The 17,260-nt window shown below is 49.5% G+C and overlaps 1 protein-coding gene across 9 annotated transcripts in view; it reads left to right on the top strand.

Moving 5' to 3' along the window:
* Positions 1 to 17,260, top strand: part of KIF6 (kinesin family member 6) — a 437,691-nt gene that overhangs the window by 348,882 nt on the left and 71,549 nt on the right. For all 9 annotated transcript variants that reach the window (XM_008262871.4, XM_051854769.2, XM_051854771.2 and 6 more), the window contains one exon: positions 4,770 to 4,825. In XM_008262871.4, the coding sequence (XP_008261093.2) occupies positions 4,770 to 4,825 (56 nt within the window). The remainder of the gene's footprint in view (positions 1 to 4,769; positions 4,826 to 17,260) is intronic.

A 17,260-nucleotide genomic window follows, 5' to 3' on the forward strand; every position in this document is an offset into this window, starting at 1 on the left:
CAGAGCACGGAACCTCTTCTGTGCCGTGAAAGGCATGTGGGCACCAGAGAGCCCCTGAGGAGTCCTCAGCAGGGGGCTGATCAAGGAGCACCACTCAGGGCCTACCCTGATGACAGGCATGGGGAACTACCCTGCAGGCAGGTAGCGGGAATGCACAGGAGGAGCCAGCAGTGGTCGCTGAGACGGTGGGGGGTGAGGAAGAAGCCCAGGGAAAGGCCCTGATAGATGGGAGACTGTGGAGTGGCTGGGATCCCAGGATCGTGTGGGAGGGCTCACAGGGAGAGGGGCAGAGAGTGGTGTGCGAGTGACTGGCATGGGCCCTGGGTGCATGCCAGGACCACACATGGGAAGGGAGGCAGCAGGAGGAACAAGGGGCTTCCAAGGGCGGTGATGAGGTCTTCACGAAACAGTGAGTTTTCTCTGCTGGGAACCCAAGGGACAGCTGGGCCAAGGATTAAACAAGGCAGGGCTGAGATGGAGATGTAGGAGGTGTCCCCAAAGAAGACACTGGCATGAATGGAATGACAAGGGAGAGCAGGTTGTGTGAGCAGAGGGCCTGGGACAAAGTCCTGGAGACACTGACATCCAGGAAAGGTGACCAAGGAGAGAGGTGGTGCCTTGGGAGCTGGTGATGGAGAGGCTTCCCCTGGGTCCCACAGCACCTGCTTGGTGCACTGCTGGATGAGAGATGGGGGGCCTGGGTATCACAGAAGCCAGGCTCATGGAAGAACAGCCAGGGCCCTGCCTTCCTTCTCCCCTCCAAGCCCAGCCCAGATTTTTCTGTCAGGTGAACCCAGCCGCCTGCAGCATCTGCACTGGCACTGTACTCCCCAGAGCAGCCAGCTGCACCGAGACAGGAAGGCTTTGGCAGGGCAGAGAGCCCTTCAGTGGTTCACTGGTGGTCCTGGCTGAGCCACAGGGCCCTCCTCCTGCCCCTCCTCTACACCTCCTCAGCAGACAGCAGAGGCTTAGCATGTCCTGCCCCAGAAAAGTCAGAACCGGGGTAGCCACCCTGCACCCAGGTTGGCTCTTTGAGAAGTCAGGAGCCAGGAAGCTCCTCCTAGGTGAGGAGAACTTTAGGGGCAGGATGAAGCAGAGGGAGCAGAGTGGGAGGGAGACGGGACCGGAGGGAGGATGGGGAGCCGGGGAGCTGTGCCGGTGCAGGGTGGGCCGCGAAGAACAGACAGGACTGGTAGGACCACCTTCCTCCCACCTGTTTCCTATCCTCCGCCTTTTCCTCCTCATCGCTCCCATCTCACTCTACACCTTCCCTCTCTCCTCTCCTGGGTGTCTCAGAGTTCCCCTTGATGACCAGGAACACATGTGGGTGAGGTGAGCGGCGACAGCTTGCCAATGGTGTCACGAAGAGGCACCACCCTCAGACCACGCCTCCCCAGTGGCAAAGCGCATTTTAGCTCTGTGCTGGGCTGCAAGGGCCGGTGGCACAGGTCGCGGCTGCCCTGCAGTTTGTGTCAGCTCTGCTACAGGGCGGCCCTCTGGAGATGGTTGGCCGCAGCCCCCAACAGCGCCCTCCAGCACCCCCTGGACGCACGTGGACACTGCCAACGCTGGGGCGCTCCCTGCCAGGATGCCAGAGTGCCTCTGGGCAGCGCTGCAGTGGAAACTGCCTCTTCTGCTCATAGCGCCTTCCCTCTTCCATCCGCACACTTGTTTTGACTTCTAGCAGTTCTGCAGCCTTGCTCTCGTGTTCTCCAAAGTCCAAAGAGTCGAGAGCTTCCTGAACCCTATGGAACAGAAAATAGGAGGAGTCACTGAACTGTGCGTGACTGTGGAATCCTGTTGAATCCTAGGGACTGGGGGTAGACACAGCGGTGGTCTAACCGCCACGGTCCCTGCCATGGCGGAACAGAGCAGGCAGGCAACGCTCAGCTGCCGGGTGCTGGGCCACACCTCAGATCGTGCCCGCCCAGCAGCCAAGACCAGCAGGGGCCCACAGTGCCCAGCACAGTGCCGACACTAAATGCAAATGTTTGTTGAGCAGAATTAAATTGGAATTGCATCAAAGGGAACTACACGTCTCTGCAGAAGGTGATGGGAAAGGACACACAGAGTCTACTGTGAACCTGACCATCCTTCATAAGGAAGCCTGGGTGGCTTCCCAAAAAGCTAGCATTGAGAAGGAGTTGTGTCCCCTTCTCTGGAAACTTCCCTTCTGCAGGCCCAGGCCCAGCAGACAGATTCGGAAAACAGCGATGATGTAACTCACATTTCTTTTCCATCCAGTGCTGAGCCACTGGGCATGGTGGCCTTTGCTTGAGCTGCTCCCCGGCCTGAAATGCCCTCCTCCCTCCACTTCCTCTTAGAAAATTGTGGACCTAGGGGCTGGCGATGTGGCATAGCAGGTAATGCTGCTGCCTGCAGTGCTGGCATCCCATATGGGCACTAGTTCTAGTCCCGGCTACTCCACGTCTGACCCAGCTCTCTGCTATGGCCTGGGAAAGCAGTAGAAGATGGCCCAAAGCCTTGGGCCCCTGCACCCGTGTGGGAGACCCGGAAGAAGCTCCTGGCTCCTGGCTATATCTGGGATTTGCTGGGATGCAGTAAGATGGATAGGAATGGGATGGAGAGAGGGTGGAAAGTGCAATAATTGGACAGTTAATGAAATGGGAAGGAGGGTTTGTGAGGGCTCCTTCAACTATTCTATTTTGTGTCTATTTTGAAATTTCCCTAAGAAAATGCTTCCTAAAAACTCCTGTGCATCCACGAAACACAGGCCAATCCCACTGTGCACATGGAGCTGGCCCGGCTGCTCCCCGCTCTTGGGCCGGCCCCTCCCTTGTCACGGCTAATGTTCCCCAAGAGAGCACAGTGGCTCCCTGTAGTCACCCACTAGCACCTTTTCTTCCAGTGGCTTTCGATGGCCTCTTTCATTTCATGTCAGAAAGGAGAGAGAAGGAAAGCAGGTAACATTTCCAAGGGCCCACTGCGTGGGAGGGGCCGTGCTACGTGCTCCTCGCGCAGGCTGTGTCCTGCACCGCTTCCCCGGCGCAAGCCTGGATTCATAAATACGAGTTAGGAAATACGAAGGACTCATTAGTCACACATCAGCACGACCTTCTGCTGTGCTGGTAGGCGGACATCACAGATAAACGTTCCCAGTGACACAGGGGACAACGCAAATTGCCAAGTGGAAAAAAAAAAATCAGGGCACAAAATACAGTATGACCTCAAGCCCATAAAAACTGGCCAGAAGAAAGACTAGACGAAAATGCATATCCAAATGTGCTTATTTCTTGGTAGAGGATTTATTAGAGGGTTTTTTTCTTGTTAAATTTTCAAAATCTGGCATGATAATCATGAGAGAAGTTCAAGAAGTTCATGGAAATGAGATTAAAAGATAAGTTTATTTTGGTGCAAAAAATGTTTGAAATCATTGCATAATTTTTATCATAATATGCAGTTTCCAATGAATTCTTTCAATAAAAAAATAATCTCTTTATTTGAAAGACGGAAAAGGGAAGAGAGATGCAGAGAGAGAAAGACAGAGAAAATGAGTTCCCATCCACTGATTCACTTCTCAGATGTGCATAAAAATCAAGGCCAGCCCTAGGATTGAAACCAGGAACTCAATTCAGACCTCCCACAAGGGTGGCAGGAACCCAATTACTTGGGCCATCACCACAACACCCCAGGGGCTACTTTAGCAGGAAGCTGGAGTCAGGAGCCAGTGCCAGGAATTGAACCCACGTACTCCAATGTAGAACACAGACATCTTTTTTTTTTAAGATTTATTAATTTTTTATTTATTTGAAAGAGTCCCAGAGAAAGAGATGGGGAGAGAAAGAGATCTTCCATCCACTGATTCACTCCCCAGGTGGCCACAACAGCGAGAGCTGAGCCAGGTCAAACCCAGGAGCTTCTTCCGGGTCTCCCACATGGATGGCAGGCACCCACACACTTGAGCCATCCTCAGCTGTCTCTCCCAGGCCATTTGCAGGGAGCTGGATCAGAAGTGGAGCAGCAGGGACACTTACCAGCTCCCATATGGGATGCTGGCTTCTCAGGCAGTGGCTTTACCTACTGTGCCACAGCACCCGCCCAAGACACAGGCATCTTAACCAGTGTTTTAGATGCAAGGCTAAATGCCCGCCCCGCACCCGGCCCCGTGAACTTTCTGAAGACCCCGTCATGTAACAGAAGACAGTAAGCTTTTTCTATAAAGGGTCAGAAGTAAATATTTTCAGCTTTGTGGGCCATGCGGTCTCTGTCACATCTACTCGGCTCTGCTACTATAGCACCAAAGCGGCCGTAGATCATCCATAAATGAGTGGGTGTGGCTGTGTTCCAGTAAAACTTTATTTACAGAAACAGGCAGTGGGCTGGATTTGCCTCATGACTAGCCATCGTTCTCCAACTTCTGATATATTACTTTATAATCAGAAAAACGCATTATTTAAGGATGTATTCTTTGGCCGAAACTGTAAGATCTTGGCACCGTGATTGATAGATCACAGTACAGAAGTCAGACAGCCGTGTTTTACTCCAGTACCCTTGCATCGTAAAACAAGAGAAATGCAAAAGCAGAAACTAGAGGATATGAGAAAGAAAAGTCTGTGCCTTCTTGTTAATGCAAATTTTATCTCCCTTGTTAAGCCTACTGTATTTCACTTATTAAGGTTTTCTCAAATGCCTTCTCAGAAAGTTTTATAATATTTTAGAAACCTTGGCAATCTATTATTTTTTTTAAAAAAAAGTATGATAGGCAGAAAAAGTAAAATTTTCAGTGCTTGCTTGTTTTTTTCCTCCAGGTTTTCTGAAGCAAAGGCCCTGGGAGAAAGCATCAATGAAGCAAGACGTAAAATTGGTAAGCAGCCGGAATTCTGAGAGTCTCTTTTCGCTGGTGAAAATCAGGTCAGGATGTGGTCCCACATCACCCTGAAGCCCGGTTTCAGCAGGGCCCCTGGCCAAGGACGCTGCTGTGAGTCCCTTCCGTGGCAGTCTGTCACTCTCCCCCCACCCATCAGGAGAAGCACTTTGTTTGGTCTAAAACTTGAACTTTCCATCCCTCACGCAGGCCTGAGCTCTGGCGTCCCAATGAGAAAGCTTTGCTTTTTCTGGTGTGTGGCAGTGATAGCTCAGCTGGTGACCACCGCAGTCACGCAGGGATGGCATTTCACGTTTCCAAGGGAGGTGAAACACTTTCACATCTCCCGAAGCTCAGACTCGGCGGTCTGGAGCACAGGTGTGCATGGTGCAATGGCTTCGTAAAGCCAGGGGAAGGATGAGAGGCAGACCAGCCACTGCGCGTTCCTGGGGCACAGGCGGCCGAGCCCGGCCCTCTAGCTGAGCAAGCCTGGGAAGCTGAGGGGAAGCAAGAGGCAAATGCAATTTAAAAACTCTTGCCTCAAACCTTTTTCAAAGCAAGAGGAAGATGCCTCTTCATCCTAAGCTGGAAAACACAACAGAGACCCATCTGCAGGCTTGCAGCAGCCTCGCTTCTGAGTTCAGGAGGGCAGCTGGCTCCCTGGGCCCGTCTTTTCCCTTTTCTTCCCCCACACAAGTGAGGACAGGACAGGATCCACTGTGAGTGTTCCCTTTGGCTTTTCCTACAGGATATGGACAGCCCCAGTGGCCTCAGGTCATCTCACAGGTCCCCTCGGTAGCCTGGGGCAGAAAAGGACTTGGGGCAACCAGACCCTAAGACCTGTGCTGCCCCTCCAGGAGAATCCTTGTGCCTTGGGGATTCTTAACCTAAGGTCCAGAGTCTTGGATGGAGGGAAACCCTCCTGTATTTTCAATAACCTCTCAGTAAGATGTAGGACCACCTTTAGTGACGCGTGTCGGCAGCAGGGCCCAGGAGAACTGCCAGCACCCACCACCCATGCAAACCACAGACTTTTCCAAAGATGTATGTATGTATGTATGTATGCATGTATGTGTCTATGTATTTATTTATTTGTTTGCAAGTCAGAGTTACAGAGAGGGAGGGAGAGACAGAGACAGAGAGAGTTCTTCCATCATCCCCAGTTCACTCCCCAGACAGGGAATGGGTCAGACCAAAGCCAGGAGCTGGGAACTTGTTCCTGGTCCCCCAGGTGTATGCAGGGACCCAAGCACTTGGGCCATCTTCTGCTGCTTTCCCAGGAACATTAGCAGAGAGGGGGATCAGAAGTGGAGCAGCCAGGACTCAAACCAACACCCATATGGGATGCCAGCAATGCAAGCAGCAGCTTTACCTGCTACGCCACTGTGCCGGTCCCAACAAAAGATGTTTTTTGTGTCCCACCACTCTGTGCAAACAGTATAAAATGTCTTTTATGCTCATTAGTCCTTCAAAATTACAATAGATCACCATTAGATCTTGTCATTTTATGTACATCTATAAAAGTACATAGACTTTTTGTATCACAAAAAAAATTTAAATTTCAATAACTATTTCAATAGAATTGGTTTCTCCTAAATTGATTTCCCCCTTGGACGGGTAAGAGAGAAAGACTGTTTTATAAATTGCTCTTCCAAAAACAATCAGATAAAGTTTTCCTCTTGAAAAATATCTAACACTGTTCACCAAAATGAAATGGTTCCAACATTCGTGAGATGACTGATGATGGAAGGTACCAATTCCCACACGAGCAGGCTTACCTCTCCACTCTGACTACCACGGGTCATTGCCATGAGTAAGTATAAAGTACATAATTGTGGTGCGGTAATGGATGCTGGGAGAATCCACTTTATCCCATTCTCAAGGCTAAGCAAGTTGGAGGCCACCCTGCAGCTGCGCAGATTGTGCACTACCCAAGAGCCAGGGGACACAGGAGTGAGGGCTGTGCTTGGCCTGCCCAGAGAGGGCGTCCATTTGTAATTCACACACATGGGCTCTAGATCCACAAAAGGCCTAGGCAAGTAAACTTCTGCTTTTTCCAGAAACTAGCAAGTAGAATCGACCCCAGTGCTGAGATTCAAGCTTCCATTGCTACCAGGAAAGTGGCCAGCTCAGTGATGCTAACAAAGCCCACAGTTCACTCTTTCCTTTATGCAAGTCGAGGGCTAAGACCCATCTGCTAGGCACCCACCTTTCGCACTGAGTTTGTAATCCGGGGAGCCCAGGCGAGTGGTCAATGAGACTCGACCCCATTGCTGGGTATAGCCCTCGTGGTGCTTGGCCAGAGGGAACAGCCTACCACCCCGAGCATCTTAGACACCAGCTACAGGCTCAGGAGGTTTATGGTGGAACTGGTGCATGTTTAAAATCTCCCAGGCAACCACAAAGGAAACTGGTTTCAGAAAATTTATGACATTACTGGGTGCATTTTTCCCAGGGAAAAGTTAAATCAAGCAGAGGTTGCTGTCCGCCAGAATTGCTCTGGTGAATCCAGGAGTCGGGAGGTGGGCTCAGGGCACAGCTGTATCATGATACACACAGGATGGTGACTCAGCTCCACTCCCAATCGTACCACTGGACCCTGCAGCAGGCTTGGGTTATTGGGGTGGGGGTGGGGTGGAAGAACATGTCATAGGCCTGCAGTACCTGGGACCTACAGATCTACCAGCCCAAGTGTTGAAAGTTCAGGTTGCTACTCTCAAGTCGTTGGCTTCTTCTCTGACATTGTAAGATGGAGCTGCCTCCTGAGTTTCATTCTCAAAAAGACCATCAGTTCAGTAGTGACACATAAGACCTGAAGCCTACGTGACCAAATCAGTCCATCAAAGCTTGCATATTATTTCCTCCTCTTAGGAGGAACCAACCCAAGTAGGTAGATAAACTCTTGCCATAAATTGTTTTCTTGTCCTTCTGTACACGCCACTTACATCAATCCTGATGTTGAAGGAAGCTGGAATCATAAATGGAAGTAATAACCAATTTAATCTTCCTGAAAAATAATAGGGTTCTTGTTTCTGCAGGAGGGCCATTTTTTATTGTATTTGCCTGTCGGATACACAAGAGCATTAACACTGCTTTTCACCACATGGGCTGTTCCGAACGTGTTCATATACACCATCTATCACGTCTGTTAAAATGCCACTGGGACCAAACTGTGGGAAAAGCAGTAGACTGTTTCAGAAGCAGGGCATAAAGCAGGCGTTTTTCACATACAAGAATCCTGGCGCTAGTCTTCCTCCCTCGACCTTCTCCCACTGGCAGCATTGTCTTTGGCAACAAAGGACAATGAGTGGCTGTTCTCGGCCTAAGGCCCACTTTCAGACCGCTCCAGGAGCCAGCTGCTTTGGGGGCAGGTGAAAGCCTTTGACTGACACCTCCTGGCACCTCTTCATCCCTCCCCAGACGCCTGCAGGCCTAAATGAAAACTGTCATCGCAGAGGGCTACACAGAGGCTTTTCACTGGTGAGCCACTCATGATCAGTTCAGCCATCAGAGGCAATACAGTAGAAGTAGCTGTTAATGAGAAGAACAAAACAAATACTAGAAAAGCCAACAAAATGTGCTGAAAGTTCTCTTTCGCCTGCTTCACATTCAGAGAGGGACTCCAACCCATCATTTGAACAGCACCTTTTTTTTTTTTTCATGTTTCTCTTATACATTTGGGATTCAGCAAAATCATTTCTGAGCTTCGGGTCTTTGTCAATGAGATAAGTAGGACCATCTTTCATGCTTTGCACTTTTTGTGCATGTTCTATGCTTACATTCTGTGAAACATGGTCTTTTTGTTATTTTAGAGATCTTTTTTTTAAATGGAATTTCAGGAAAGTGGCCTGGTAAATGGCCAAGCTGGAATTAAAATCTATTTCTGTCCAACTCCAAGGCTTCGAAAGCTCCACACTGTCTCCACAAATTCAGATTTACCTGCCTTTGACATTTCCCTCTGAATTTAAAATTTTACTCTTCGTCCGCTTTCCTCAATCTTTGGCCTCTGTCCTATGTGAGATGCACCCCCTAAAATGGCTCAAACTATACCCCCAGCTCAGGGGCCTGGAGGATAGCCCACTACCATAATTCAGGCTAGATTACACGGGGGCCCGCATGGGAGCAAGTGTGTCTCCAGCCCAGCCTGCCCTCACTCCCCATCCCATGAGCCCCAGCTCAGGCTCCATCTACCTGCAGGTTGGCACAACAGTGCCCTTGGGCTTGGAGCAGCACTGGGTGGACTCGGTGCCCCAGCTGGATTCCCACTGTCGTCCTCGCTGTCGTTTAAAACAGGAGAACTGACAGTTGTATTTTCAGGCTCCCAAGCATTCCAGCTGAATAGGTTTCCTGATGCTTCAGAAAGCACAAGAGAATTCAAAACATAAACTTAAGCGGCGGTTGGTGGGAAGAGCAGCAGTGAAGTGTTCCTGCCTAAGCCCCAGAACCAGCACAAATAAGGACGCGAACAGTCCGATCAAGGGCTGGCACAGAGGTCAGCAAGCATGAGAAAATGAAAATGTGTCTCAAAAAAGGAAAAAAAAAAAAACAACGCTCTATTCTCACAAGAAAGGCAAAGCCAAGGCCTCACCCCTGCTCCCCACCCGGTGCCAACCTTGCATCTCCCCAGTACCTTCTACCCTCGGCCAGAAGATGGGGCAGGGAGAACCAGCTCAAGTGAGGGCTGAGTTACAAAGTGCACTTCTGCTTTATTAAGTGATTCCCCACACACACGTACTGGGAAGTATAGAGCACCGCTGGCTTCCAATGCAGGTCTCGCCCTCCCCGCCCCTTCCCTTCCTGCCCCCTCTCTCCATATCTCAGCGCCACTCAGCCAAGTTGTCCAACAGCCTCCCCCCATTTAGTGGCAACGTGCCCTGGAAGCTGCAAGTTTACATGATCTGTAGAATTCAGAATTCCGGTCAAAAGACTCTTTCCCAACAACCCAGGCAAAAGTCCCTGGCGGGTGGAATGATGGACCTGGCTTAAGTCATGTGCCTATTTCTGAACCCAACCGTACCGACTAGGGGAATGGAATGCTCGGCTGGCCGGGCCCAGACCATTTGTCTTGTCCTGCAGCCGGCACTCAGCCCGTCCACATCATGCAAGCTGAACAAGATTTTCAAGGAATCAAAGGAGTATCTTTCTGCACAGGAAAGAAATGCAAGTCGTACAGAAATCACGTTCACTACAGACTCAACAGAAGTTTATCTGTGGCCGTGAAGCGAGAGACGTCTGTAAAGGAATGTAGTTCCTATGAGAAAAGATAACAGCTCACCGTATTTACCCTGGGAAAAAAGGGAATGAATGGGAAACTTTAAAAACTGGTTTTAAGAACAGGCGCTTCAATGGGAAAAATATAAAGTGACATGCTAAAAAATAACAAAGATCGTAGGAAAGTTAAGATATGGGAAGGCTTCTCAAAACCCTTGGCGATTGTAGAACTCTAACAAAACCAGTTCCAGCCCTAATAAAAATAATGATAGAAACAGATAGATAATGAAATAACCGTAAATACACATGTTACATTTCGAATCCGGGGATGGATGGGCAAACACTTAGCGTACTGGTTAAGATGCCGGTCTACCTTATCAGAGAACCTGGGTTCAATTCCTGGCTCTGGCTCCTGACCCTGGGAGGCAGCAGTGATGACTGAGTATTGGGCTCTACCGCCCCCGGGGGAGACCTGGATTGCACCCCTGACTCTGGGTGCCGGTTTTGGCCTAGCCAACCCTAGCCATTGCGGGCATTAGGAGAGTGAGACAGTGGATAAAACCACTGACACTTCTCTCTCTCCCTCTCCCTCTCTCCTTCTCCCTCTCAAATAAATAAAGGTAATTCCTAACACAAAAGGAAACACAATATAAAGCATCAGATGTTTTTCCCCCAAAATGAGTTTCATGACAGAGGAGGGGGTAAGGGAAGGTTGGGGCTGCTTGGTTACGGACGTGTGAACCCCTGCGCAGGCGCGGGGCGGAGCAGCACTACCCGCCGCTTGGCGAGCGAGCACACGGCTGCACTGGACCCCCAGAGGAGAATGGCGAGAGGGCGCTGGGGCTCTGCGGCCTCCTGGGCCCAGCTGTGCTGACTTATCTGGTATTAAGCTGCTTTTTATTTGGTGGCACAAAACTTATAACTTTTAGGGGAAAAAAATTAAGTGAACAGGTGGGATTGCTGTATTACATTGAAATCCTTTCCCTATTTACCAATTTCATATGAGCTAATTTCTGGTAAAGAAATACAGTGATGAGAGAGCCAGCTGTGTGTTAGCTGACATTATACAGAGGAAGCAATAAACTGTAATTCAGTTTTAAAGGAACTCAAAAAGGAAGAAACGACTCTCAATTGTATTGAAAATAGATTTGATAATGTGAAAGAACATTTTGCCCAGGAGCTAAGTAAATGGACAGGTGTCCCGGAAATCTTGAAAATCAGAAGATCCCTTCTACAATGATACAGGTGACACTGAATTTGCAGAATGTTCCAAGACATGCAGTTATATGAGTGACAGCCCATTACCAGTATGACTGATGTCCTCATGAAGTTGATTGACTGTTTTTGCTGTCATAGTCTGGAGATCAAAGAGCAAAATGCTTTGACACAAGCCAGAGGGCTGTGAAGTACAAGTCACACTAATGATTGTCGTGTATAAAGAAGGAAGCAGCGGTTTGCTTGGGAAGTCAGTAAGAGAAGATGGATAGCTGCCTTCCCAGAGTGCTGACAGAGTAGGAGTGACCAAGGTCCAGGACCGGGCACTGGCTGGGAGGACTCAGAAAGCCTGGCCCACATCAATCACCATAAACCAGAGGAGCAATTTTACTTTCCCGTGGTGGATGTTCTTTCATACATAGGAGAAGATGTTAAAACACCGCCGGGGCTGGCGCTGTGGTGTAGCGGGTAAAGCCACTGCACCAGTGCCAGCATCCTATCTGGACGCTGGTTCGAATCCCAGCTGCTACACTTCGAATCCAGCTCTCTGCTATGGCCTGGAAAAGCAGCAGAGGGTGGCTCAAGTCCTTGGGCCCCTGCATCCACGTGGAAGATCCGGAAGAAGCTCCTGGCTTCTGGCTTCGGTTTTGCCGTTGTGGCCATTTGGGGAGTGAACCAGCAGTTGGAAGACCTCTCTCTCTCTCTCTCTCTCTCTCTCTCTCTCTGCCTCTGTAACTCTGCCTCATCCCAGGGAACAAACTAGATCAGTTATTGAAAGACTGATAAATAGGCATCTCTGAGCACAAAGGAAATCCAATCAGAGAAGTAGAGAGTGCTGGGAGGGAGGTCCTGATGCAGCCTCTCGAGGCCTCCGTTGCCCAGGATGGAATATCGTCCGTAGCAGTTCCGCTCCTCTGTCTGCTCTCCATCTTTTTGGGACCCTGCTCATTCGCCATCACCCACCTGATCATCTCCGCCAGCCCCCTTCAGTGCACAACACCCCTTTCTCCAGACAAGATGAAATTGAGCTGTCAGAGTTCTCCCTCCTAAATTCTCATTTTGTCCATTGCCGCCTCTCAAGATTGGACCCCAGGTCCCTGTGACCGGGGTCGTGGGTCACAGGGACAGTCATGTTCAGTTTGGCTCTTCCGATGTTCAGAAACAGAACCCCAGGGCAGCTTGCTCAGGCTGAGGGTATGAGAATCTCATCGAGATAGCCTAGGAAGGTCCAGGGCCCCTGCAAGCCAGAACCAGGATGTGGGCACCCATCAGGAAAAGGGGGAGCCCTGAAGTGTGGCCATCTCTCTCCTGCCTCCTTGGAGCCTTTGCTCCCCCATGCATACTTGCTCTCACAGCTTGCAGCACAATTGGCCGTTGGTCTGCTTGCTCATGGCTCTGGTCTGCCCGGCTCAACCTGGAATGCTCAGGCCTTGAGACTAACAAGCTGGTCACTGGCTTGTTCTTAGCTCAAAGACACAAAAAAAGAGAACGCGACTTGCGTGATAGGCGTCTCCCGGGCCTGGAGGCCAGCAGCTGCTGGAGAACAGGCCGGCTGTGGGTCCAGAACTCACTCACGGGCCAGGCAGCTTCGGCCAGGGAGGAAGAGAGCTCTTGGGTGTCAGAAACTGGCCACCCAAGCAACAAAGAAAGTGACAAGAGGAAAGAGGATACGCTCTCACATTAAAAAAAAAAAAAAAATGGTAGGTGGGCAGGCAGGCGCAATGGCTAGCTTCCAGTGCCTCTGGGGTTTCTCTCCCGACAGTGACTCAGTGAGGTGGCATCAGTTCCGGAATGCCCATGATCTTCAGGAAGTACATCACTGTTGCCCCCTCTCTGTTACCAACAGAAGCAGTGGCCAGTCCCTGTAAAATGGCAGCACTGTAGTTGACAAGGGTTTTATTTTATTAGTTTAACCTAGTCACATCCATTGATCTTCCCTTTTAGAACTTCCTCATCGATTTTGCGCTTAGAAAGGATCATTATAAAGGGAATAACAGCGGGGCGCCCACTGCCCCATTGCCAACTACCTATTTAATAGTTTCCTAGATATTCTGATAGATTTCTTTTTATTATTTCAATTTCTGCACTCAACTCATTTCGGATTTATTGTGCAATATGGTATAAAGTAAGACTCTAAGTTGAATCTTTTTCAAATAACCAATTTTCTCAACACCTATTTGATTTTAATGAAATGCCTTAAAATGAAATTTCTTTCCCTCGTAGGAGAGTGATTGTAGATTTTCAGAAAGCAGCTGACACAGTCTAATCTCGACACACCAAGGATGTAATGCACATCTTTGACATGATCGTTTTCATCCTAGTATTTCAAAAATAACTCTGCCAGCAGATGCCATTATCCAGATATCAGAATAACCCTGCGGAAAAGTGTCTGCTGTATGTAAATCTCGCAGCTCAGGCACGCCGAAGGATGAGCACGTGTCTGGAAGCGGGTGGTTCCTCCAGGCTGAGGGCTCTGTCAACACCCTCGAAAGGAAGGTGTCTGTCTTTAAACAGAGGCACAAGCTGGGCTCTGCTTACTGGCTTGCCAGGGGGAGGCAGCCCGGTAGTGCACTGTCCCACCTCTAAGGAGGGAAAGTGCATGTGGTTGTCTGATATTGATTACAGGGGGAATAACTGCAGCTGGAGTAGAAGGGGGGTTTCGTAAGCGATGTTGCACAGGAAGTTGCTGTTATCAAACACTCTGAAAACATTGATGCGTCCCCTGTGGAAACCCACACGCGGCTTTCAGCAGCGGAGCCCACAGAGCGGTGGGAAGTCCTTCCCCCTGCGGCAGGCATTTCGTTCAGAGTGGAGGCAGCCTCAGTCCCGTGTTAGTGCCACATGCTAACAAGACCCCGTGGGGCAGACCCACCCTGCCATGCGCAGTCTACACTGCACCTTTTCTCAAACCGGCTAAAAATATACAGGTGCGGCCCCATGGCACGCTGTGTTCATTAAATCACGCACCTTCAGAGGAGGGTGAAGCGCTGCAGAGACACCTGCTCCTCCTCGGCAACTCAGCGCCCCTTCTGGCAGGTAGATGTGTGCCGCTGGGCAGCATCCGCAGAGCAGGGCTGCTTCCTCCCTAATCATCCGTCACACAAACCAAAACCCCGCCCAGGAAGTTTGTGTGGTGTGGGGAGAACAGTTCACGGCAGGTCCTGGCAGCTTCCTGGGTGAGGTTGAAAGGGTGGCCGGAGGCAAGACAGCTAGACAAACGCCATGGGGACTCTCTGAAGTCTGGGATCGATGTTTGGAAAGAGCTGAGATTGCCTGAAAAGACTGGGGGGGGGAGGGAGGAGGGAAGGAACTGTCATGTGTCTAAGCACAGACTTTAGGCCAGTAAGAAGCAGAGGCAGAGTTCCCACCTTAACAGCTATCTGTGATAGAGGAGCCATTCCCCTATTGCAGATGAAGATACGGAGGTACGGGGTTGTTAATAAACATGCCTAATAATGTACAGCTGGTTCGGTGTGGAGCTGGTACTCAACACCGTCTCTATCGGGTGTGTGGAGCAACTCGGACTAGACTGTTACTCGAATTAAGACTTATTCTATGCATCTGCTCTCCCACAATATGGCGCTGGGAGAGGAGGAAACAGCTTTTACACAGCTGCCTCCAGTTCAACCAATAAGCAGCAGGACCTGCTCCTGATTGGAGGAGAGCAGCGTACTCGGCGTGTGGGTAGCAGAGTTGGGATTGGTGGAAGAGGACTATAAAGGAGGAGAGAGACAACATGCACCAGGAACATCTAAGGGGAACGTCTCTCTGAAGGAACACCTGTGCAGCCCCCGAGAGAGCCAGCCAGCGGTGTGCCGCTCCCCTGCGGAAGTGGGGAATGTGGCAGGGGGAACCGCCCTTCCACGGAGGTGGAAGGGACAGTAGCCAACCCGGGAAGAACCAGCAGCAAACCTGGGGAGGGCCAAGCAGACAAAAGAACAGCGCAGGGTCCTGTGTCGTTCCTCCACGAAGAGGGGGAGTGACAATCGGGCTCCAAGGCCAAAGCCCTCAGACAGCAGGAAATCTCACAGCCCAGCTAAGAAGGAGGCATTAAGCCACCACTGTCTTCCCTTAGTGTTGATGATTGAAAGAGGCAAAAGGAGCCACGAATGAAGCCTTTCCCCCACCTTTACACAGGGAGGAAGCCGAGCGCTGGATGGGCGGTGGAGGAGGACTGGGTCAGCGAGGGGAGGGCCAGCCTGGTTTCCTAGCGTCTGTCCTCTCACCCACATCTTAGACAGGCCTGGATCCCTGGGGGAGGGGGTGGGAGGGTAGCTGTTGTTGCTTTGGAATTGCATAACTGATTCGTGGGTGAATTTTGCCATAGTTCAGACAATGTATTACTCCGGTAGACCCCTTCCCCCAGGGGACTATGTTCCAAGACCCGCAGTGATGGGTGAGACTGCAGAGTACTGAACTCTGTACACTGCGGATTTTCCTTTGCATCTATATGATACAGTGTAACTTCTGTATTAGACATAGAGGTTAACAATAAAAACTAATAATCAACTAAAACAACTTTAGCAATATACTGTAATGAAAGCTATATGAATATGGTATCTCTCTCAAAATACCTTATTTTACTGTAGTCAACTCTTCTTGTGATGACATGAGATGATACTTAAAAAGAAGCATTGTATGGCTTCTCCTTGGCAAATCCAAACTGCCAACATCAGTATTCCTGTGCTTCAGGTACATGCTTAGACAGAACAATGGTTGCTTGAACACAAGCACTATGATAGTCAGTGTGATCATCCGTGCAGCTACTAAGTGATGGATGGGCAGGTAGCAAATACAATGAGGATACACTGCGTCAAGGGTAAATTAATATATACAGGGTGGGACATGGCAGAATGGCACAAGGTTTCATGCTGCTAGTCAAAACAGATGCAATTTTAAATGTATCAATTGTTTACTTCTGGAATTTTTCCATTTAATATCTTTGGACTTTGACTGACTTCAGGTAACTGTAACCATGGAAAGTAAAACCACAGATAAAGGGGGACTAGTGTGTGTGTGCGTGTGTGTGTGTGTATCATTATCAACATGTAAAAGTCCACTTTCTATCAACCTGTCCCCCATTATCAACCATTCCCCCTCTCCAGAGGGATGTAGCCACTTTCAATCATTGGGTGTATATCCTCTGTTCTCTACTGTGCATTTGTAAATAGACAGTAGATGGAAGGATGGGTGGATGGGTGGGTAGACAGGTAGATACAAAGATACATTGTTTTGTTGCATAAATGAGACATAATGTACATGTAATTCTGCACCTTGATTTTCTCATTTAAAAGTAAGTTTGGGGTGGGCGTTGTGGTGCAGCAGATTAAACTACCATCGGGCTACGTGCATTCAATATGTCAATGCCAGTTCTAGTACCATTCAGTTACGTGCACTCAACATGTCAGTGCCAGTTCTAGTCCCAGCTCCTCCATTTCTAATCCAACTTCTTGCTAATGCATACTGGGAGGCAACAAATGAGGGCTCAGTTCCTGGGCCCCCACCACCCATGTGGGAGGCCCAAATGAAGTTCTAGGCTTTTGGCTACTACTTGGCCCAGCCCTGGTTGTTTGCAGGCATTTGGGGACTGAACCAGTAAATGAAAGATATCTCTCTCTTTTTCTCTCTCTCTCTCTCTCTTCCTACTTCTCTCTTACTTTCTCTCTTCTTCAAGTAGATGAAAATAAATACACAAATAAACATTTTAAAATCAATACAAGCAAAACCCTACCACTCACCATTTTTAATGTTGGATAGACTATGATCTGTTTACTCCCTTGAAGTGAACATTTTTCACTTTTCCCCTGTTTGTTCTGTCACAAACAGTGCATGCCATTTTGTGTACAGATGGCTCTTTTGGATTGATGCTGTGGGGTTGGGTAGAACAACAGTGTATGTGTATTTTTAATTTTCATGAGTGCCCCCTGCTGCCTCCCTGGGGGTTCATTAGTTCATATCCCCCTCAGCGCATGACAGTACCCATGTCCCAGCTTCCTCACTTGTATGATA

Source organism: Oryctolagus cuniculus, chromosome 5 (genome assembly GCF_964237555.1).
Source record: "Oryctolagus cuniculus chromosome 5, mOryCun1.1, whole genome shotgun sequence".
NCBI lineage: Eukaryota > Metazoa > Chordata > Mammalia > Lagomorpha > Leporidae > Oryctolagus > Oryctolagus cuniculus.